At 36.8% G+C, this 24664-nt stretch overlaps 1 protein-coding gene across 6 annotated transcripts in view; it reads left to right on the plus strand.

The window, feature by feature from the left end:
* The window catches only part of WWP1 (WW domain containing E3 ubiquitin protein ligase 1), a 122775-nt gene that overhangs the window by 52452 nt on the left and 45659 nt on the right, over positions 1 to 24664 (plus strand). For 2 of the 6 annotated variants that reach the window (XM_519843.8, XM_009455598.5), the window contains 4 exons: positions 946 to 1083; positions 1176 to 1242; positions 4626 to 4810; positions 14165 to 14501. In XM_519843.8, the coding sequence (XP_519843.4) occupies positions 946 to 1083; positions 1176 to 1242; positions 4626 to 4810; positions 14165 to 14501 (727 nt within the window). The remainder of the gene's footprint in view (positions 1 to 945; positions 1084 to 1175; positions 1243 to 4625; positions 4811 to 14164; positions 14502 to 24664) is intronic. The other 4 variants (XM_009455599.5, XM_054656861.2, XM_063817239.1 and 1 more) reach the window with 2 other exon arrangements.

Raw genomic sequence — 24664 nt, forward strand, 5'->3', positions numbered from 1 at the left:
ATTAAACCAAACTTATTAACATATCTATCACCTCAAATACTTATTTTTTTTGTGACGAGAACATTTAGAATTTACTCTTAGCAATTTTGAAATGTACAACACATTATTTACTATGTACATTACATTGTGCAATATCTCCAAGAAACAAAAATTCCTTCTAACTGAAGCTGTGTATCCTTTTACCTTCATTTCTCCATTTCTCTAAGCCCTCACTAATGACTATTAATATATAGTCTAATATATAGAAGTCTAATATATCGTTTAATGCATAGTCTAAATATATAGTCTAACATAGAAGTTGAAGCAAAATGACCTTGAGTTTAAATAAGAACTAGATGTTCTAATAATGGGAAGGAAGTATTTGTCCTTATATAAAAATAATAAACGATTGTCACAATATGTAGCATTTATCGAGCACTTATAAACTGTGCCTCAGAAGTGGTGCTAGGGCTGTCTGTATGGTTTTGCATTTGGTCCTCAACACTGTCCCTTTAGTTTGAAGTCCATCGTCTCCATTTTGTAATTAAGAAACCAAGGCTTAAAGATGTTTGAATAAGTTACTCAATACACAGCCAATAAGTAGCAGAACTGGAATTTGAAACCAAACTTAATCTGACTCTTGTGCAGAAATTTTGCCTCAACCACAAGAGTCATCTGTGGTACCTTGAGCTGAAAAGCAAGTTTAGACAATTGCTACACTTATTATTTAAATGTATTTATATGTTCTCCAAAATTTATAATATGCACAGAAGCAATTAAAGGTGATATTGAAAGCGTGGGATTGAGGGAGAAAGAGGAATTACTTAACTAGTTGTCAAAGGCATGCAACGAATTCCTTCCAAATGTCAAGTACTGAATTAGAGTGATTCTTGAAATGTAGGTTTGATTTCTGAAGCATTTTTATATGTGGCAAAAGCTTTTAAATTAGAATATTCTTCTTTCTAGTGGAAAGAGTGAAAGAACAATTAAAACTTTCCTTGGAAAACAAGAATGGCATAGCACAAACTGGTGAATTGACAGTTGTGCTTGATGGATTGGTGATTGAGCAAGAAAATATAACAAACTGCAGCTCATCTCCAACCAGTAAGCTAACTTTATATGTTTGTAAAATTTCAAGGAAAAAGAATAAGCAAGAAGTATATAAAAACCTAGTTTTTTTCTTTCTTGTTGTTCAGTAGAAATACAGGAAAATGGTGATGCCTTACATGAAAATGGAGAGCCTTCAGCAAGGACAACTGCCAGGTAGAATATTTTATTTGAATATGGGTGGCGACATGATGTGGAACATATTTCCTGAATAAGAAGTTTTATATTTTACCTTAGTTTAGAATTTGCCACACAGTTTAGAAGCTTATGTCTAAACATGTCATTTGGTTAATTCTTGTGAAAGTAGCTTTTTAAAAAATTACAGCTTTATTGAGATATCATACATATATCATGAAATTCACTTTTTAAAAGTATACATTTTAGTCGTTTTTAATATATTAAGAGAGTTGTGTTACCTTCTCTACTGTCTGATTTCAGAATATTCTACCTTGAAGAGAAACCATGTATATACATGAGTAGTCACTCTCCATTTTTCCCTGCACCCATGAATCTACTTTTTCTGTGTCTGTGGATTGTCTATTCTGACCATTTTCTATAAATGGATTCATATAATATGTGACCTTTTGTGACTGACTTCTTTTTCTTAGCATGTTTCAAGGTTCATTTATGTTGTAGCATATACAGTGCTTTATTTTTTTATTGAAAATAGCTTTTTAAAATCTGTATTTAGACATATTTTATGAGTACAGTCAGATACTATGGATAAATAGGTATCATACCACTCTCTGGATTGGCATTATCCTGTAAATCATGAGAAGATAAATGCTTCACAGATTGTGGCCTTCCTTCAGACATCATTGTGGCCTTCCCTCAGACATCATTCTACCATTTCAGAAACTCCCTGGCATTCATAGTTCATGACAATTAATAGAGGTTTTTTGTTTGAAGTAATTTAAATTGGAATAAAAGTATATAATAGAGCAAATAAAGTAGAATTAACACCTGAAAATATAAAAATATATTGTTGTAAAATGGACTCATTACCTTTGAAAAAGCATGCTGGTATATGACAAAGTGTGACTTTTATTAATCTATAGTTACTAGTATCATTTCTTCTAACTTGCCGTTAAGTGATTCTCATTAGACCACTTGAACAGATAAGTATGCCTTCTGAATGTATATTTGGCTTAAGTACATATATTTAATGTCCATATAATTTAAAAAAATTTAGATGGGTAGAGGAGCTTGAATTACTACCAAATGTTGTCGATTGCATAGTAAGACGCTTTGAATTAAAGACTAGTTCTACAGTACAGGGAGAAATTCAAATGGGTTCTTTTACCTAGACTTCTGAATCACTGATTCTTGCTAGTTGGCTGGGGAGGGGTATGCAAATCACAATCATTTCAGTCTTTACCTGCCCAAACTTCCTAAACACATCTTGTTCCAAATATATAGGCAACAGGGAAAGGAGGGTGGGATTCATTAATGTTCATTCAACAGATACTTACTTAATGCCTGTTTGATGCCAGACATTAGTCCAAGTATTAAGAATACCAGCCCTGATCCCATGAAATTTACATTCTGATGGGATAAAGGTAGATAGTAGACTGGGCATGGTGGCTCATTCCTGTAATCCCAGTACTTTGGGAGGCCGAGGCGGGCGGATCATGAGGTCAGGAGTTCGAGACCAGCCTGTCCAACATGGTGAAACCCCGTCTCTACTAAAAATACAAAAAAAATGAGCCAGGCATGGTGGTGCGCACCTGTAATCCCAGCTACTCAGGAGTCTGAAGCAGGAGAATTGCTTGAACCCGGGAGGCGGATGTTGCAGTGAGCTGAGATCGCGCCATTGCACTCCAGCTCTGGGTGACAGAGCAAGACTTTGTCTCGGGGGGAAAAAATAAATAAATAAAGATAGTAAACAACAGAAGACATAAATATGCTAATTAGACATAGCGATAAGCACTATGAAGTCATTTAAACAGGACAAGATGACAGGAATGGAAGGGAGCCTATTTTTAAAAGAGATGCCAAGGAATCATCTCTGAGGAGGTATGATTTGAGCTAAGATTAATAAGCCACAAATGAACCATCTGTGCAGAGTTCTGAGGGAAGAATGTTCCAGGCAGAGGAAACAGCAACTTCAGAGACCCCAAGTTTGTTTACAGTTATGTTCTAGAAATTCTTCTAACTCTAGAGAATAGTATTTAACCTTTTCTGATAATTTCGTAGTTGTTATAATTTTACCACCTGGCATATAATAATTTGTAATAAACATTTGAAGACTGTTCAGTATGTTTTTGATATTCAGTAAAATCGATTATCTGCTGCAAAGTGAGCAAGGATGAGCTTGGAGAGAAATAGGTTAGAGAGAAGATGGGATAAAGGTGTGGCTGATTTTCAAAAGATTTGTTGGCTAACCAGGAGAGTGACGTGATGATCTGGTTTATATTTTTAAAACAATGCTCAGGCTGCTCTGTGGAGAGCAGTTATGGGATGACCTGTGTATTTGGAAAAGCTCTCCTGGTCACTTACATGATAATTTCCAACTGCTTTGAACTTTTTTTTTTTTTTTTTTAAACACTGTGTCTCACCAAATCACCCAGCTCCTTCCACTGCCAATAAGACTTAAAATGTTTGATTTTGTTATTAGTTATTTATTTGCTGATGTATATACTATACATTTTTATAGTTCTGGGGTATAATATTTAGCTTTTTTTGATCATCCTGTAGTCATAATTTTAGTGCCTAGTATATGCTAATTTGTAACTAATATTTGAAGACTGTTTTTCACTTATTTTTCAAGATTTAATAAAGTTATAATAGTTTCAGGCCAGGTACAATGGCTCACACCTATAATCCCAGCATTTTGGGGGTCAAGATGGGAGGATCGCTTGAGGCCAGGAATTTGAGTCCAGCATGGGCAACAAAGGGAGATCCAGTCTCTACAAAAATTTAAAAAATTAGCTGGGCACTGTGATGCACGTCTGTGATCCTAGCTGATCAAGAGGCTGAGGCAGGAGGATTACTTGAGCCTAAGAGGTTGAAGCTGCAGTGAGCCACTGCACTCCAGCCTTGGTGACAGAGTGAGATCCTGTCTGTAAAAAAAAAAAAAAAAAAGTTTACAGTAGTTTATACTTGATTTTTATTTTTATGATTCATATAATTTCATGAACTTTTTGAAACTACTTTCAGAGCTTTTAAAATAGATTAATATTAGGCTTAAATATTTAAAATGTACAATTTGAATATTATTGTGGGAGACCGTATTTATTTTGACTTAGTATGTTTGTATATCTTAGTATTTTTTTATCTGCAGAATGAATACACTTAGAACTGAAAAGTAATTAAAACTTTAATATAAAACATGTCATATCTTTGTTCATTACTCTATTTACCTATCATTTTACTTGAAACATAAAAACTCAATTGTTTGGAAATAGAATCTAAAAAATTTAAAAAAAGAAATAACAAAAAAGAAACTTAAGAGAATTTAGTAAATCCTATGAAAATTCTCAGGAAATGTTGTTGAATTAATACTTAAATGATTGAAATAAGGCATTTTTTTTTTCAAGGTTGGCTGTTGAAGGCACGAATGGAATAGATAATCATATACCTACAAGCACTCTAGTCCAAAACTCATGCTGCTCGTATGTAGTTAATGGAGACAACACACCTTCATCTCCGTCTCAGGTTGCTGCCAGACCCAAAAATACACCAGCTCCAAAACCACTCGCATCTGAGCCTGCCGATGACACTGGTAAGCAAGGCTATTTATGACACCTTGTTTAAAGGAAAAGTAAATGAAGTTTATGTATCCATCCATACCTACACTTCCCTTTTTGTGTAGTCTTTTTTTTGAGACGGAGTCTCGCTTTGTCACCCAGGCTGGAGTGCAGTGGTGCGATCTCGGCTCACTGCAACCTCTGCCTCTTGGGTTCAAGCAATTCCCCTGCCTCAGCCTCCCAAGTAGCTGGGATTACAGGCACCCACCACCACACCCAGCTAAAAAGTTTTTGTATTTTTAATAGAGACAGAGTTTCACTTTTTTGGCAACTGGCTGGTCTCGAACTCCTGACCTCAAGTGATCTGCCCACCTCAGCCTCCCTAAAGTGTTGGGATTACAGGCATGAGCCACTGCACCCAGCCTGTGCAGTCTTTCTTAATCTTCTAGTCTATGATAGGAATTTAAAAATTACAATGCCTGAAATTTTTCCTAATAATTTGTAACTTTCTGGATTATTTAGGAAGATATTTCAAAAATATTTTAGAGGTCAGAACTTTTACTAAGCAAGTGCTTATATGAGAGCTAGATTCTTAAGCTTTATGCCACAAAAAATACTATGTAATTCATGATATAAAATATATTTCTGAAAGAACTTTAGTTAATTCATTGATTTCTAAGTAAAAGTGAGTAATGAATGGTTCTTTTATCCCATCTTTCAGTATACAAATTTATTATTCTTGGCATCTAACTTGGTGGAAAAATGTACTGCGAGTTGAATAGCTCTCAGAAAGTTTATTTTCCAAAAGTAAGCATTACTGTATTATAAAAGGAATGACTAAGGAAGATGTCCTCTATAATCCTTAGTGGACTCATTTATAAGATTCATAAATTGTTTTGTTTGGTCATTGTATATTAACTCTTTCAGGTGAGTCTCCTGAAACTTAAACATCTTAGGACGTGTTTAAGATTATTAGCACACATGTTGGGAATTAAGTTGAAATCCTGGTCTTTTTATTCAAGAGCCTATGTTCCTCCCTGTGTTTGTCTATTTATGGAAGTATTCAGAATTAGAAACATGGAAAGAAGCAATTCAGTAATTACATTAAAATAGATGGATCTTTTTGATAATGAGTCTTTTATTTTTTGAGACGGAGTCTCACTCTGTTGCCCAGGCTAGAGAGCAGTGGCAGGATTTCGGCTCACTGCAACTTCTGCCTCCTGGGTTTAAGAGATTCTTGTGCCTCAGCCTCCTGAGTAGCTGGGATTACAGGTGTGTGCCACCATGCCCCCTAATGTTTGTATTTTTAGTAGAGATAGGGTTTCACCATGTTGGCCAGGCTGATCTCAAACTCCTGACTTCAAGTGATCCACCTGTCTCAGCCTCCCAAAGTGCTGGGATTACAGGCGTGAGCCACCATGCCTGGACAGTAATAAGTCTTAATTGTGTATTTTTACCCAAGGTTGGTGTTTGGGGAGATGTTTACCAAGAGCTGTCTGAGAGTTTTTGTAAACATTGAGAACTGACACATGAATGATATTTTCAAAATTTAATTTCTTTAATAATGCTCCCCTTAAAAAAAAAAAAAGAAGTAGACTAAAATACGGTTTCCCAAGTACTCACAGTAGGTAGAATTTTTTAGTCTTAATTTAAGGTGGCTAGAAAACAAAGAGAAGAATAGATACAATTATGGTGAAATTAATGAGCAAAGTTCATGTATTTTCTGATTTTCACCTACTTTCTGGTAAGAACATTTGTCTCTGAGATTCCTATTAGCAAAGCAGAAAAGGAAATATTGTCTTGGATTATTCAAATTATTTCTAAATTAAGAACAGACTAGTTAAAACTGCTACTATTTCTAATACAGGTAGAGTGTCTCTAATCTGAAAAATCTCAAATCTGAAATGCTCCAAAATCTGAAATGCTCCAAAATCTGAAACTGTTTGAGCATTGACATGATGCTGAAAGGAAATGCTCATTGGAGCATTTCAGATTTTGAATTTTTGGATTAGGGATGCTAAACTGGCAAGTAAAATGCACATATTCCAAAATTTAAACAAATATCTAAAATCTGAAACATTTCTGGTTCCAGGCATTTTAGATAAGGGATATTCAACTTGAATATGGATTTGGAGGTTTTGATCTTATTCCTAAAATATTCAGCTGATGGAATACATTGGTGAAAGTATCCATTGACCACTAATTAGTTGTATGTTTTGGCATTTGGATGTATTCAGATGTTGATATAAAAAGGAGACGAAATTGAGGCTTTCCTCATCATAGAATCTTATTTATACCTCTACAGCTTGTCTGATACTTTATAGATTCTTTCCATTGGTAATAAGTTCAGTTCTCGCATTTCTTTCTTTTTTATTCTTGCCTAAAATTTTAAGGTAAAAATAAAATGGATGTGAGGAACGTGAAGGTTCCATCATAAATAATTCTCATGACATTCATAGTAACTGTAAGGAAATCTATGACAATCGGAAAAATAGTGATAATAGCTCATATTTGTGCCCTGCATGTTCTAAATAGTATATATCCATTAACTGATTTATCTCTCTCACAGTAACTCTTTGAAATAGGTGGTAGTATTTTTCCTTTTCTCTGATGAAGGAACTGAGGCACTGAGAGGGCACAGCTAGGAAGTAGAAGAACTGTAATTGACATTCCGCTATCTGGCTGTTGATTCTGTGCACTTTGCCTTCTTCCTATTCATTTTGATGTGTGTGGTTTTTATAGGATCTCAAAGCTATGCTGTTCATCTTTTATACTGCTAGGCTTCACACAGCATTCCCCTAGCCTTTTCACCACCTCTGATTATTGCTAGTGACATCTGACAAAACAATCTAACTGTCATCATTCTATTGGCTGGTTTACAGAGGCTTCCGGAACCTGCTCTGTTGGTAGCAGCCATTTAACTGATGTCTTTTTGTATGATTGTTCATCACTTAATAGAGGATGAATTCAGGTATCTTTTCAAGGAGTGGGTAATCCCTGTCCTTTTAAGGTGTTGGTATAAGATGGCATTACTTTTTCTAATTAAGGATTTCAAAAATTACCTTTGTTTTTGGAGATGGGATAGGGGTGTGCATATTCTATGTGTAACATAATTAAATGTTTTTAATCTCTTAATCTGCAGTTCCACAATCTTGAAATCTCTGAAACCAATAGGATTTTTTTTTTTTTTTGGTAAACTCATTTGATGGCAAAATGACTAGAACTGATGAAAGGCTATTTATGGTTTTTATTTATCATGGCTACTACTGTGCATATCTCTACATTTCGCTGCAGAAATATTAATGTATTTAATCACGATGTGTGGCCCCTAAACCCCCTCCAGGCATAGTGTAATATACAATATATATGCCATTACCTTTGTTGTTTGTTTGTTTTTTTGAGACAGGGTCTTGCCCTGACTTCCAGGCTGGAGTGCAGTAGCACCATCATGGCTCACTGTAGCTCTGACCTCCTGGGCTCAAGCCATCCTCCTGCCTTAGCCCCCTGAATAGTTGGGACTATAGGCATATGCCACCATGCCTGTCTAATATTAAGATTTTTTGTAGAGATGAGGTTTTGCCATATTGCCCGGGCTAGTCTCAATCTCCTGGCCCCAAGCAATCATCCCACCTCAGCTTCCCAAATTGTTGGGGTTACAGGGGTGAGCTACCGTGTTGTCCACTGCTACCTTTCTAAATTCCGAAAAGTTATGAATTCTGGAACACACCTGGCACTTTGAGGTTTCAGATTAGGAATTGTGGGTCAATACTAAGGGGTTTAAGACAAACGATATATTTCTGTCAAAGACAGTATTATATATGAGGGCTTCCACCTCCCCCACCTCCTTTTCTTCTGAAGCTTGAGTAAGGGGATCCATTTGACAGTTTAGTTGCTATGAAGATTGGCAGGTATTCCAGGTTAAAATGGGAGGCAGTCATGATGTAGTAAAAAGATTAGATTTAGCTTCTGACAGGAGGTAACGTGGTGTCTCAGCTCAACCACTTGCCATGTTAACTCTGTAACCTTGGACAAATTGAACATCCTCAAAATTTATGAAAAGAGGATAATATGCGACTACCTTATAGGACAGTTTTGGAGGTTAAATGAGATAATCTAAAACATTCATAATAGTCCTTGGAGAGTGGTATTTAAGAAAAATATATTCTGTTCCACTTTGTTCCTCTGGTCATAACTTCTAGTGTAAAATAACTTTTTCTGATATATAGTTATTATTTTATTAATAAAGTAGATCAGAGCTCAGTATGGTGAGTTTCAGACAGAAGTACATGATATCACAAGTTTATTATATTTTTTTCTTAGCTCTTTATTCTGAAGTAATTATAAATATACAGAAAGTTGCAAAGAAATGTATGGGAAGGTCCCATGCACCCTTCACCAGCCTCCTCCAGTGTTAACATCTTGTATAACTATTTTGTATCAAAATCAGGAAATTGACATGAATACAACCCATAGAGCTTGTTCACATTTCACCATTTCTACCTGCGTGTGTATGTGTGTGTGTGTTTCTATACAGTTTTGTCACACATATGGCTTCATGTACCACCAGTTCAATCCGGATACAGAACTGTAGCATCACCAGAAGACTCCCTCATGATGTACCCTCTTTAAAGCCACATCCACTCTCAAGTGTGAACTGAATATTAAAGAAACTTGCTGTGTATATGCAAGCAGTTATTTCTCATGTCATAGTTTTAAAATGGAGTAAAAATGGTATTCACTCTAGTATTTCTACTTTTTTCTTCTTTATTTGAATGTACTTTTAGAGTGAGGACAAATACGTGGTGCTTTGAGATGGATATACCATAAAGTTCATGTGAAACTTAACCTCTCAAAGATTAAACATGAAGTTAGGAAGCTATGTCTTGTAACCCAGAAGTCATAATGGCTGAAAGTAAGGCTTGGGATATGTTCATTTAGAACCCAAGTCAGTGGGTGTGGTCTTATGTCTTGTGGAGATGAGATGGTTTGCATAAGCTTCTGCTATCATAACTATTACATAAGATTTTAATTTTTTGCCCCATGTTTCTGCATGAGCAAGGAGCCTACCATCCTGTCCTTCCTCTTTCCTTTTCCTTTCCTTCTTTTTTCGGTTTTATCTGTTCAATCTTTCTTATATCCATTTGTCAACAGATGTTTATTTTGCAACTACCATAGGCTGCACACTGCCAGGTGGATGGGCACATAGGTATCAGAGTTTCTCAATTTCAGCACTGTTGACATATTGGCCCAGGTAATTCTTTGTTGTAGGGGGCTGTCCTGTGCATTATATTAATAGAATGTTTAGCAGTATTCCTGATCTGTATCCACTAGGTGCCAGTAATATCTTACCTTCTCCTAGTTGTGATGACCAAATGCATTTACAGACATTACTAAATGTCTTTGGCGGTGGGGAGAGCAGAATCTTCCCTAGTCAAGAACCATTGATATATATGAACAGTAATCTCTCCAATCAAATATTATTGTGGCATCTTAATGCGGTTCTGAGCAGTATTGAAGAACCAACATTTGTTGAATTATTGAATAGAAATAATTTGTTTCTAAGAGTTTTTTTTTTAATTAATAGACTTTATATTTTAGAACAGTTTCAGATTTACAGAAAAACTGGGGAGATTGTAGAGAGTTCCCATATGTCCTCCCATCCCACTCAGAGTTTTTGTATTACTAACATTTTGCATTACTGTTATATGTTTGTTACAATTAATGAACCATTAATAATACATTGTTATTAACTAAAGTCCATAGTTTACATTACCTTACATTAACTAATGTTCCTTCTTTGTATTGTACTGGTTCTGTGGGTTTGAGAAATGCATATCGTCATGTACACACCATTACAGTATCATACAGAATAGTTTTACTACTCTAAAATTTGTTTCATTTGTTTATCCCTCAAACCCTTTGCAACAGCTGTTTTTAAATAATGGCTCTATAGTTTTGTCCTTTCCAGGATGTTAGATAGTTGGAGTCCTACAGTGTGGGTAGCCTTTTCAGATTGGCTTCTTTCACTTAGCAAGGTGCATTTAAGGTTTCTCCATGTTTTTTGTGGCTTGACTTCTCATTTCTTTTTATCATTAAATATTCACTTATTATAAAGGCTGCTTGGTTACTTCAGTTTTTGACAATTGTGAAAAACATTGCTATATACATTTGTGTGCAGGCTCTTACGTGAATATAAGTCTTCAATTCAGTTGGATTGAGGAGTGAGACTGGTGGGTTGTATTTTTAAAGTATGTTTACTTTTGTAACAAACGGCCAAACTGTCTTCCAAAGTGGCTGTACTCCTGCATTCCCACTGCAGTGAATGAGAATTCCTAGTGCTTTGCATCTCACCAACATTTGCATTTCAAGGAGAGTTGTTTATTGTTTATTATTATTTTAACAATACTGAATCTTCCCATTGAGAGATATTTTATGTCTGTATTCATTCTTTTTAGTAATGTTTTTTAAAGTGTTTTCTTCACGCTGGTTGTGCAGTGGCTTATGCCCGTAATCCCAGCATTTTGGGAGGCCCAGGCTGGGGAATCACTTGAGGTCAGGAGTTCGAGTCCAGCCTGGGCAACATAATGAAATCCTAAAAATGCAAAAAAATTTAGCCGGGTGTGGTGACGCACGCCTATAATCCCTGCTACTTGGGAGGCTGGGGCAGGAGAATTGCTTGAACCTGGGGTGCTGAGGTTTCAGTGAGCTGAGATCGCGCTACTGCACTCCAACCTGGGTGACAGAGCAAGACTCTGTCTCAAAAAAAAAAAAATTTTTTTTCTTCGGATAGGTCTTGAAGTAATCTTGTTGTTGATCTTGTGTCTGTTCATTTTGCTGAAATGTTTTAGCTCCAATTAATTGGTTCTAATGGGGTTTTTAAAAAAATTTTCTTGTGTATTCTAAATAAATAATCTATTTGTCATTTTCACTACAAATGAGTTTTACCATATTCTTTCCAATGTTGTTATGACTTTTCTTAATGGATTGTCAAATATAATCAATACTGAATTGGCATGGTAATTGTGATCTTCCTTGTTTTGTTGCTGATTTTAATTTATTCTTTTTCTTTTTCTTTCTTTTTTTTTTTTTTTTTTTTTTTTTTTCAGACGGAGTCTCGCTCTTTTGCCCAGGTTGGAGTACAGTGGCGTGATCCTGGCTCACTGCAACCTCTGCCTCCCGGATTCAAGCAATACTTCTGCCTCAGCCTCCTGAGTAGCTGGGATTACAGGCACACAACCACCACACCCAGCTAATTTTCCTATTTTTTGGTAGAGATGAGGTTTCACCGTGTTGGTCAGGGTGGTCTCAAACTCCTGACCTCGTGATCCACCCGCCTCGGCCTCCCAAAGTGCTGGGATTACAGGCGTGAGCCACTGTGCCCAGCCCTGATTTTACTTTATTCTTGATCTTAATAGAAGTTCTTACAATAGGCTGGGCACAGTGGCTCATGCCTGTAATCCCAGAACTTTGGGAGGCCAAGTTGGGTGCATCATTTGAGGTCAGGAGTTCAAGACTGGCCTGGCCAACAAGGTGAAACCCCATCTCTACCAAAAAATAGGAAAACTAACCAGGCGTGGTGGCGGGCGCCTGTAATCCCGGCTACTGGGGGGCTGAGGAAGGAGAACCGTTTGAACCCGGGAGGTGGAGGTTGCAGTGAGCTGTGATTGTGCCACTGCACTCCAGTCTGGGCCACAGAGCGAGACACCATCTCAAAAAAAAAAGTTCTTAAAATGTTTTACAATTATTGTATATTAATGACTGTAGGTTTGTGATAGATAATCTAGATTACTTCTTAATTTTTCATGATTCTTCTTATCAGGTATTTTACCAAGATTTTCTTGAATGCTTTTGGTTTGTTTTGAAAATAATCATATGACGTTTATCCTTTAATCTGCTAACAGTAGATTTTCTAATGTAGTTTCCTAATATCAAATCATCCTTGAATTTATGCATGATGTTAGTCTATAGTCTTCTTGTTCTGTTGTTGTTCAGTTTCAGCTTTGAAAGTTTACATTACCTTCCCAAAATAAGTTAGGACACTCCTTTTCACTTTTTCTCCCCTAATGTGTTATAACACCTTAAATAACATAAGAATGATCTATCCAATAAAGGCTTCATAGAATTTTCTCAAAAACCTTTCTGAGCCTGGAGCCTTTAGGAGGGATGATATTAGAACTTTCATCACCTTTTCCATTGCTGCTCTGATTTGTCTTTTTTTTCTTTCCCTTGAGTTAGTTTAGCTAATTTCAAACTCATTGATATGAAATTGTACATGGTATTTCTAATGTTATTTATATTAAACATGTTTTCTTTATAAAACTTGGAAAGGCATATTTCATGGTTTCTCCAGCTTTTCCGATTAAAAAAATCATATGCATTTGTTAAAAATGCAGATCCCCAGGTTCTTCCCTAGAGATTTCCCCTAGAGATTCAGTAAGTCTAGGATGAGGACTTAGATACTATATTTTCAGTAAGTTCTAGAGTCTTATCAGGTGCATTAGGAAATTCTGATCTTTTTTTTGGGTCTTTTGACCAAAATTCATTTTCTTCTACTTATTTTTATTTTTTTTTTTTTCTGTATCTGGAATGAATTCTAAGCTCTTTTGTTACCATTCTTTCTTACATCTTTAGGTACTTCTTTGGCCATGTCTAGTAGCATTTAATCTGAGTGTTTTCTTTTTGTCATTAATTCTCCTAAAATTTGTGATTATGTCTCCCTCTGCCATTTCCATTAGAATTTTGATATATGGTCTTCCAGTAGGTTTTGTTCTGTAATCTATTCACCCTTACAGTTTTAATTTGACTCATTTTTATAGTGACACGTAGTCGAACTAGATCACACTTAAAATGAAAATTAGGAAAACTGTGTCACTGGATTGCAGTACTGGGTTATTTCTTGAAAAAGTGTAGAATGGGTTCTTGCAACCCCTATAGTACTATCTTAAGAACTGATGCCATCATACAGTTCCTACTATTGGCAAAACAGTTCGTTTGATGTTAGCTACCACTTACACAAGGGAAGGGCGATTGAAAGGGATCATTTTTCAAAGTTTAGATGGCCCATACAGACTTCCTCTCAGAATTGATGATTTGGAGGGAAAACACTGGTTATCTTAATGCTGGTTCCTCTCTCCTTAAGGTCGTTATTATTATACATACTTAAATTTTTATCATTTACATATTCATCCCTGAAATTTTGAGCAACAAAAATAAAATCTCCATTTTATTTTATGTTATATATTTTGAAAATATTACTTTGTCTGCTGTTTGGAGAATGGATTGTAGTTGCTTAGTCTGGATTAGGCTCTGAATAAGTGTAGTCAATTGATTAGGTAATTGATTGCTTTATCATTACTTGATAGATTATTTTATTAATTTTCCCTTCTCAGTTAATGGAGAATCATCCTCATTTGCACCAACTGATAATGCGTCTGTCACGGGTACTCCAGTAGTGTCTGAAGAAAATGCCTTGTCTCCAAATTGCACTAGTACTACTGTTGAAGATCCTCCAGTTCAAGAAATACTGACTTCCTCAGAAAACAATGAATGTATTCCTTCTACCAGTGCAGAATTGGAATCTGAAGCTAGAAGTATATTAGAGCCTGACACCTCTAATTCTAGAAGTAGTTCTGCTTTTGAAGCAGCCAAATCAAGACAGCCAGATGGGTGTATGGATCCTGTACGGCAGCAGTCTGGGAATGCCAACACAGAAACCTTGCCATCAGGGTATGTTAAGCTTTTTAATGTCTGACTTGCATTTAAGTAGCAACTCTGTTAACATACGATTATTGAATGTGTGCATAAAATGTTTTCATTGTTCAGAACTTTGAAATCTAAGTTGGGATCTGAATCATACTATTTATTTACTTGCTACAAAACAAGTACTTTTTGAAACTAAGAACAATTGCTCACCTGGTTGACATATATGTAGTACGAAGGGAAAAGAAAAAACCTGATGTTAATTAGCAAGACCCTCTTAATTTGATTCTTGGTTTATTTCTACTTTTCGTAAGAGTGACCATGATACTCCATATAATAGCCTCAGTTTTCTGGCATCCTTGGTGATCTGTTTTCCAGACCTCATACTGGAGAGCAAATAGCTCTTCTTTTCCTCAGCTAATATTGAGTGCTGGGGAGTCACAAACCTTGCTGATTGGCTCTATTAAAAATGCAGTTTTTCATCGCTGGTTAGTAATTCTTAATCTCTTTTAAGTTTCTCATTATAATTATTCAACTTCCCATGATTTTCTTTAAAGAGTATTCTATATGTGTATTCCATTCGGTAATTTCTTTGACCTTTGGCACTGATAATACTAATATTAATTAATGATTAATTGTCTCTGCCTTCAAGAAGCTTATTTAGTGATTCACAGTTGTAAACATGTACAGTATATACAATACAGTCAGAAAGTATATATGGACACGTGCTTTCCAACACAGTTTACAGTGATCAGAATGTCAACTCTTGTAGCTATTGAAACTGCACTTCTAGATGTCTCTACACTATTGTCTTCATTTTGTTACCTCAGTCACTATGTTAGTGTACCTTGGTTTTTTTTTTTGGAATTGTTTTTTTTTTCTCAGTGCCCTTTACTGGCTCGTCTGATGTTGTCCACTGCTTAATTACGGTTTCAGCCTGTGGTCTTCCTTTGTGTGCTTACCCCAGTAGATCTAGCACTCTCCATTATTATTATTTTGGAGCAGAGTTTCATTCTTGTTGGCCAGGCTAGAGTGCAATGGCACAATCTTGGCTCACTGCAACTTCCGCCTCCCAGGTTCAAGTGAGTCTGCTGCCTTAGCCTCCCAAGTGGCTGGGATTAGAGGCACCCGCCACTATGCCCAGCTAATTTTTGTATTTTTAGTAGAGACGGGGTTTTTCCATGTTGGTCAGGCTGGTCTCAAACTCCTGACCTCGTGATCCGCCCGCCTTGCCTCCCAAAGTGCTGGGATTACAGGTGTGAGCCACCATGCCTGGCCAGCTCTCCATCATTTTAACTATTAAATCTGTATGTTCAGGCCAGACTTTTCTTTGAGCTTATTTTCAACTGCTTTTCCCTCTTCTGTTTCCTGGAAATGTTTCAGACCCTATATTAGCTTTCCTTTCCCTCTCAAAAATCTCTTGTCCTGTGTCCCATCTTTGGTAAATTAGTCAATTATCCTAGTCTCTCATGTGCCAGTCACTGTGGCAAAGACATATAAGAAGCTGTTCTTAACTGTCAAGAACCTCATCGTCTAAGTGGTGGGGGAGGGGAAGAGAAGTAAACAATCAGCCAGTATACAGTACAATTAAAGCTATGCCAGAGGTAAGTTTAGGATGCCATGACAAGGAACACATGCAGAGAAGGAATGGGAGGAGTTACCTGTGCCGTTGACGTCAAAGAATACTTTCGAAAGCTATGACACGTCGGTGGATTCTGAAAGAAGAGGAGGAGTTAGCAAATAGTGGAGGCACGAGTGGTGAAAATTTCATTTTCAGTAGAGCCGACTGCACATTCAGATTCCTAGCACCCATGAAAATGAGTATGCTGAACCCAGGAATTATTATTTTGTTATAGTTTGAGTTCAGCGTTTGAGGCAGCAAGATATATAATGCTGAAGAGAAAACAGCCCTGTGAAGAATTTTGTGTGATTTCGAAGGGTTTGGAAGTTTTTTCTGAAAACCACGAATAAGCATTAAAGAATGTAAAGCAGGGGAGTGGCATAATCCTCTTTGCTTTTATTAAGATCATTTTTGCAGTGGTATAGACAGCTGAGGAGTTAAGGAGTTGGGATAGCAGCCAGGCTGTTTTATAAATGAGGGAAGCCGGCATTCCAGTTCAAAACAGTAAGTACATAAACCTAATTCTGTTGAGACCAGATAAATGCTTCAGCAGACTTGTTGTCACCACTTATGATCTTTGTATTAGAATTTTGCAGTAATCTATATTAGTGTTTTTCAAATTGTAGAGTGCAACCCGTTAATAGGTTATGACCAGCATTTGAACACATAATGAAATAAAGAAATATAGGCGAGAATAGGAAATATTGGAAGATGTTAAATGTAGTAAGAATAAGCATTGTTTCCTGAAAGTTTGTTTTTCTGTGTGTGTGTCTGTGTGTATATGTGTGTGTATGTAAGTAAAATCAGTAGATAAATAGCAATCTGGTATACACAGAGATATTTATATAAAACACACTTCTTACTGTGTAAACTGTGGTCAAAAAAAGTTTAAAAGCCACTAATCCAGGGGAGAAATTAAGAGAGCCTGAAGTGAGGTAAATGCTAATATTTTAGGTTGACATAAGATGGGTCTTGATAATAAGTTGTGGGGAGATAGAATAGAAAAACAGTGGAACCAAGGTGGATTCTTCTGGCATACACAGCACCAGGCTGTGTAACCCTTTGAGTCAGCAGTTTTCAACTCCACATCATCTTCCCTCTTTGCTTAAAAATCTTACCTTAGTTCCTGTGTTTTCTTTTGTTTGGTAACTTACTGAGTCATTTAGCTAACAACAGGATAGGACTATGGGTGCCTCAATCCTGTTGATTGTAATGTACAGCCAAGTTGAGAACTGCTACTTCAAGTTCTTTTGTTAACCCTTTACTCTCCACATTTTTTTAATTCACTTTATATAGAGATATGTAGATGAAATAAAAAAATTCTGTGTATCAAAATCTAATTTAAAGTATGTGTCAGTGAAAAATTGGACAGTGTATTAATATTGAGTACTTTTCAGAGAGATTAAAAATACATTCTGAATTCCCCCCCACCCCCCCACCCCCGCCCCTAAATAGTGATTAGGCAACTGGGTCGTGGCATATTTGACTGAAATAATGATAGAATGTTGGACTTAGGGTAGGAGAGTGAAGAGAAAGTGTTCTGTATTTTGTAGGGCATCCAGTTGATATATGTACCTCATGCCGTATACCAAGGAGGCAGTTATATGTACAGTTCCAGAACTGAAGAAGAATATTCTAGCCTGGAGATAACATTTGAGTGTTATGCCAAGCACGATTTTGCCTAAAGAACTTTGCATGTGCTCTTTTATGTATTCTCAAATATACTCAGGTTTTGTTAAAATGTTACCTCATTCCAGAGGTGTTTTTTGAGTCTCCTGTCCAAATCAAGCCAGTTTCCCCACATTTCCGTATCCTGCTTTATTTTCCCCAACATTTTATGTTGAAAATTTACAAATGTACAGAAAATTATAATTTTGCAGTGAAAACCCATACACTTCCCACTAGATTTTACAATTGACCCTTTATTGTGCTTGCCTTATCTCATCTCTTCATCTCTTCATCCATCTGATTTTTAGTGCATTTCAATGAGTTGCAGACATCAATATGTTTTGCCCCTCAACACTTCAGCTTGCAAATCATTAACTGGAATTCAATATGTTTTAAAATTTTTTTAGATAAAGATGACAAAGAAAGAAAAACACGAGTCTTGAATGTACCATTATGATGAATTTTGGCAAATGCGTATGTCTGTGTAACTCAAATCTTTATCGAGATACAGAACATTAATATCACCCTAGAAAGTTGTGATTCTGAGGCAATCAATATTCTAATTTTTTCTACTATAGATTAATTTTCCCTGCTGTAGAACTTACTATAGATGGAGTGTGAACTCTTTTGAGTAGGCTTCTTCTAATCAGCATGATGTAACCTTTATTATTTTTCTAGCACTTAAATTATGTGACACACAGTGTTATTATCTGTTGTCTCTCCACTAGACTGAAGGGAGATTTTATTTTGTCTATTTCTATATTCTTCGTGCTCAAAACTATGCCTACCGTATAGCAGGCACTCAATAAATATTTGTTATATAAGTGAATTTGTGCTACATTAAATGATTTAGAATGACTGAGCAATTGGGCAAAAGCTCTGGCTGGTAAATGCCTCTGGAAGAAATGGTTAACAAGGTCAAAAGCCACTGAAAAATTCTAGGAAGATAAGAACTGAAAGGCACTCATTGAACTTAATTACAAAGAGTTTATTTATTGTTGACCCATGACAGAGTGTGGTTTCAGGGAAATAATAAGAGCTGTATTCAAATTGCTGTGAGTTGGGAGTGAATGAGAGGGGAGGAAGTGTGATAGAGGACTCTTTGGAAGCATGTGAACTAATGTAGAAAACTCTTTCTCTGTGAAGACAAAGGGAAGGAGGAATGTTTGAAAGAAGTGAGCAAGAGGACATACAGAACTGAGGGGTAGATTGTTTTGTAAAATGGAAGAGACTGACAGGTTGATCTGCTGATGCAGTAGGTCAGTGGAGGGAGAGATTGGCCAATACTAGACAGAAAGAGGATTAACTCTGGGATTGTAGTTATGACAAGGCAGCAGTCTTACTGCCAACCCCTGTTATATAAGTTTGAAGCCAGCAGTTGCCCAGTCGTTCACCAAATTTTATTATTTTTATTGTAATATATTTTTCAAAATTCTTCCACATTTCTTTTTTTTTTTTTTAAGCAAAGTCTTTGTTCAGTACTAGGTTTTGAAAATTTGTATATAATGTTTTAGTGAGACAGAGAGATCATACCTAAACACTAGGCAGAAGAGGGTTATGGTTGAAGGTGAAGTGTGGCAGTTATAAATTAGAGTTCTATTGAGAATTCTCATTAATCAGTAATTTGGTAATTTGCACCTATTTGAGGGGTGTTCATGAATTTTCACTACGGGATTATCTGGTCTCTGGCCAAATCCAGCCCACCACTTTTATAGGTACAGCTCTAGCAGGCTGTCACTGTGAGTCATGGAGACAAAGCCAGAGCAGCCCCCTTTACCCCTGTACCACTTCCCCCTGAAAGTACCTTCCTCCCTTGCTGCCCAAGGCCTGCTCTCGTCACCACCACATTCTGGGGACTCACTTTTGGCAGCTACCAGGTCCCAAGCCGTGGACACATACCCTGGGAGTGACATCTCAGCACGGTGACACCTCTTGGGCCAGCTGCCAGGGGAGGAGAGAAGGGCACACACAGGGATTCAGGAGTCCCTGGGGCAGACAGTGAAATTGGCCAGGCTGCTCCCTTGTGGACCAGGAACTCTGTGTTCTGAGAATGTTGTCAGCAGCGGGAACTGGGTACACAACATGCCCACAACCCGGGATGCCCCAGCACAAGCAGAGAGGGTGGAGCAGGGCAGGAGTCTCTTTTTATGTAAGTACCTACATAATCGTCTTGATTATACCTTTGGTTCACAAAGCCTAAGATATTTACCGTCTGGCTCTTTGTAGAAATTTGCCTACTCCTTATCTAGTGCATTATAGATCTAATAAAGTGCATTCTAGAAAATGCACTTTAGAAAATTAGAAATAAGATAACCGAAAGCAGTTCTGAATATAATGTTCTGTGTAGCAAGAAATTTAGTTTGAGAAAGACAAATTCTGTTTAGAACAAACACACTGAAATCTGGAAGTGATCTAAAAGATCAGTGACTAGCATTGTGCTTGGAACGTAAGTGCTTACTGAATATTTGTTAGATGGTAAGTTAGAAATACTTGAAGTTAACTCAGGATAAAACAGAAAAGGGCTTCATAGCCCATTGTATGGATGGAGGGCTTGGTTGTGTTTATTTTTTCCCCCAATTTTAAAACTGTTTCTGATTACAAAATTAAGACATGACCAAATACAATATTTAAGTCATATAGAAATATTAATAGTTCTTAAGCTCACCACTGAGAGTGGTGTCTATATATATTATTCCAGTAGCAAATATTTGAGAGCCTTGTTCTAGGTGTGTGCAGCAGGGCAGGAGAGCTCAAGGCTCTGTTGTGTAGCACCTGTTGTGTAAAGCTTGTATTTCAGTGGGAAGACAAACAGTGGCCTTATGTAAAAAAACTCATTGAGTAATGTCCGATAGTGACAAGTTCTATGAGACAAAAGTGGATGAAGAGGCTAGAGAGCAGCTATATAAATTATTATTTTGCATAAAATATTTTCATAAATAGAATCATACTGTATATAGTTTTTCGGTTGCTTTTAAAAAAAAACTTAGTCAGATTTCCAAATCAGTACAAGTAAATTCACACATTGACCAAATATTTAATCGACAAATATTTATTAAACTCCTTGTCTGTGTGGCAGGCTCTGTACTAGGTGCTGTTAGTATACTGATTTGCAAAACAGATGAAGGCCCAAACTTTGTGGAGCGTATGGTCTAATATATAGGTCTCCCTTAATTCTTTTGAATGGTTTGTAGCGTTTCCTTGTGTATTATTTATTGCTATATAATAAATTACCCCAGAACTTATCTCACACAGTTTCTGAGCATCAAGAATCAGGAAGTGCATTAGCTGGGTGCTTCTACTTGGGGTTCTCATGAGGTTGCCATCAAGCTGTTGGTGGGGCTGCAGTCATTTGGAGGATGGTTAAGTGCACCTCACTTAGCAAACCCAAGAGAGCTGGATTCTGGCCTGTCAGTGGGAAAAGCTCAGAATATGCATTGGCAGCATTGGATGCCTTTAGAAGTGGTAGTGAAGATGACACTGTAAATGGCAAGACTGAATGTTTGAGAAACCCTAATTCCCTTCCCTGCAGCCAGAACTTCTGCTCTGCCTAGGGGTTTTCTCACTGGAGATACTTGACGCTTGGGAACACCAGGCACATTGGAGGTCAGAGATACTGTCCTAAATCAGCAGACGTAAGTGAGCCTTTGAAAGGTTAGTAAGTGAAGAAGGTTGTAAAGTAAATTTTCAAATACACACCCAACACAGATCCCAGAATATTGACAACCAGGATTTTACCTCCTCAACCAGGAGACTAACAGTATCTTCTATTGAAGACCTCTCCAAAACACTGAAAATACTAATATAGATTGTTCTCTAACAAAACAGTCCCATTATTATCACTCTTTAATTAATCCACAATCCACAAGCACCACCCAGGCACATAAAACTCCCAGTAAGTTTTCAGTGCCCTTCTCATTAGATATCTGAGGGAAACCTCTTAATTTGAAAGATAGAGATCAAAAAAACAACCTAGAAAATACTGTTTTAAGATATCAGACTAGGGCTGGGCGCGGTGGCTCCCGTCTGTAATCCCAGCACTTTGGGAGGCCTGGGCGCGCAGATCACTTGGTCAGGAGTTCGGGACCAGCTTGGCCAATATGGTAAAACCCTGTCTCTACTAAAAATACAAAAATTAGCCAGGCATGGTGGCACGCGCCTGTAGTCCCAGCTACTCAGAAGGCTGAGGCAGAAGAATCGCTTGAACCTGGGAGACGGAGGTTGCAGTGAGCTGAGATGACACCACTGCAGTCCAGCTTGGGTGACAGAGCGAGATTCCATCTCAAAAAAACAAAAAAAAGATAACAGACTATTTTAATATCCTCTGAGGGATAAAAGTAGATACAACATACATACAACAAGAACCCAATGCTATAAAAATGGAATACTCAAAGGACTAAAAAACTCTTGGAAATTTAATTCAGTGTGAAATTTGACTGATAAAGGTAAAGAAATTTGCCAGACAGTAACACATAAGGACCAGTTCAGACAGTCTGATAAGAAAAGTTCTAGAAAGAGAGAAAATGGGAGGAAGTCCTTAACAAAATAACAAACACAAATTTCTTTATTGAAGAATAAACACAAATTTCCTTATTGAAAAGACTCACTAAAAATCCAGGATGATAAATGAAAACAGATCTATTTTAAGACAATTTGTTGTGAAAACTTTAGTACATGGGGGCCAATTAAATTCTAAATATTTTCAGCGATTGAAAAAGCAGGTTTCATAATAATCAGAATGGCATCAGATTTCCTAGAATCAACACGAAAAGCTAGAAGACAGTGGAAGAGAGTGGGTCCATGCCTTAAATGCTGAAGGAAATTATGCCCAACATATAATTCTGTATCCAGCCACACTGTTTAGTATTTGCATAGAATAAATACATTTTTCCATATCCTAGGTTTCCAAAAGTTCACTTCTTATGTCTTCTTTCTTAGAAAGCTACTAGGACTTGTGTTTTCCCAAAACTGGGTAGTGAAAGTAAAAGACGTTGGAGGCAGGAATTAGAGGGTCTGCTAGGAGAGGAGTGAAAGGAATGCCGCACAATGGTAAAGGAAAGCCCAAACTGGCCTCAGACAGCACTCACTCTAGACTAGAAGCTAATCAGAAGGCAGGTGCAATCATAGAACAGCTAATGAGCTTGAACGTTTTAAGAGGAGATTTATGCAACTGGAAAAGTATTTGGGGTTTAACGATAAGAATGTAGACAATAAGCAAATGGAAGTGGAGATAATTTTTCTAGCTAATAGTATTTTTTAAAAAAAGAAATTGGGGTATGTTCCATGGCTCATCTGTGGGGAGAGTTTACATAGTCATAATGATAACTGTAAGGGAAGGTACAACATATGTGTGTATTTGGAATGGTTGGGAGGAGGGTAAGTGTAGATGTGTATGTGTGCAGGAAAGAGACCTGCAGCTTCACCTTTCCTAATAAAAAGTCAATACATTATGTTTGAAATTAAACAAATCACAATAAGTCAAGGAAGTTAATAAGTAAAAGAAGTAAATACCAAAAAAATGGACTGAAACAGTTGAAAATGTTGCCTTGGGGAGTGGAAAATGAAGTGAAAGAGACAGTAGGTACTGTTGTTTTTTGCAATAAGTCTCACAGACTGTATGACTCTGTTTAAACTATGTGAAGGCATATATAATTATATAGCTATGAAGGTATATTTTAAACTATCTGAAAGTATATGTAATTTTGATAAAAAATTAAAGCTAAATTAAAAATAGTAAAGGATATTTGTGAAGAAACAGTTGAAACCAGGAAATTTTGCTGTAGGACAGCAATAAAAATTCAAGGACTGCTTATGGGAATTATTACCTAAAAATAGCAAAAGTGAAACTTGATCAGGTTTTTAGGTATTCATTTGGTTTTGGTAGTTAAGCTTTCATACAGAATAGCCCATTGTTACATGTTAGACATATTCCTGACAGGCCTTTAAAATGAAATTTTATATTTAACTCCTTCTTTCCCGTGAGCTTTTTATATAAACAAATAAAGTAAATCATAACTTTCAGATTGTCTGATTTTAGTGAAATGCTTTATAAGAAATATCTAAGTTTTTACAGTACTGAATATCATGAGTGTTCCAGTGTAGGATATAATAGGCAAGTTTAATAATTTTTGTGATCCCGAGTCAGTTCTGAACTTGGGAATCTTTATTGTTTATGGTTACTACTTAAGCATTTTGTGACTTAGGTTTGTTAGATGCAGACTAAACAATTTTTTAAATTTTTTGTGTGCATTTGTCATTTTAAGTATGTATGTGTTTATGGGTGCAAACTAGGGAGTAGTTTCAGTATATATGGTTATCGTGTATAAAAATAATTTAAAGAAAATAAGCACTCTTAATAAAAAAATAAATTTAATTGGGTTCTTTTTTGGGGGGGGTTCTCCCAGATTGATTTAATATTTGAAAATAGGCCGGGCATGGTGGCTCACGCCTGTAATCCCAGCACTTTGGGAGGCCGAGGCGGAAGGATCACGAGGTCAGCAGTTCGAGACCATCCTGGCTAACACGGTGAAACCCCGTCTCTACTAAAAATACAAAAAATTAGCTGGGCGTGGTGGCTGGCGCCTATAGTCCCAGCTACTTGGGAGGCTGAGACAGGAGAATGGTGTGAAACCGGGAGGCGGAGCTTACATGAGCCAAGATTGCGCCACTGCATTCCAGCCTGGGGGACAGAGCGAGACGCCATCTCAAAAAAAAAAATTTTTTTTTGAAAATATAAATTTACCATATTAACAAATCATCGGGAAAAGCTATTTGATCCTCTCTCAAAATTTTGCAGATGGGGAAGGGAGGTAGAAGGAAAGAGTGCTGGATTCTTTATGGGAGATCCTTGAGCCTCCCTCTTGGTGCAGGACAACTTATCAAAACTCACCATTCCAAGTTAGGG

Source organism: Pan troglodytes, chromosome 7 (assembly GCF_028858775.2).
Source record: "Pan troglodytes isolate AG18354 chromosome 7, NHGRI_mPanTro3-v2.0_pri, whole genome shotgun sequence".
In the NCBI taxonomy this organism is placed as follows: Eukaryota; Metazoa; Chordata; class Mammalia; order Primates; family Hominidae; genus Pan; species Pan troglodytes.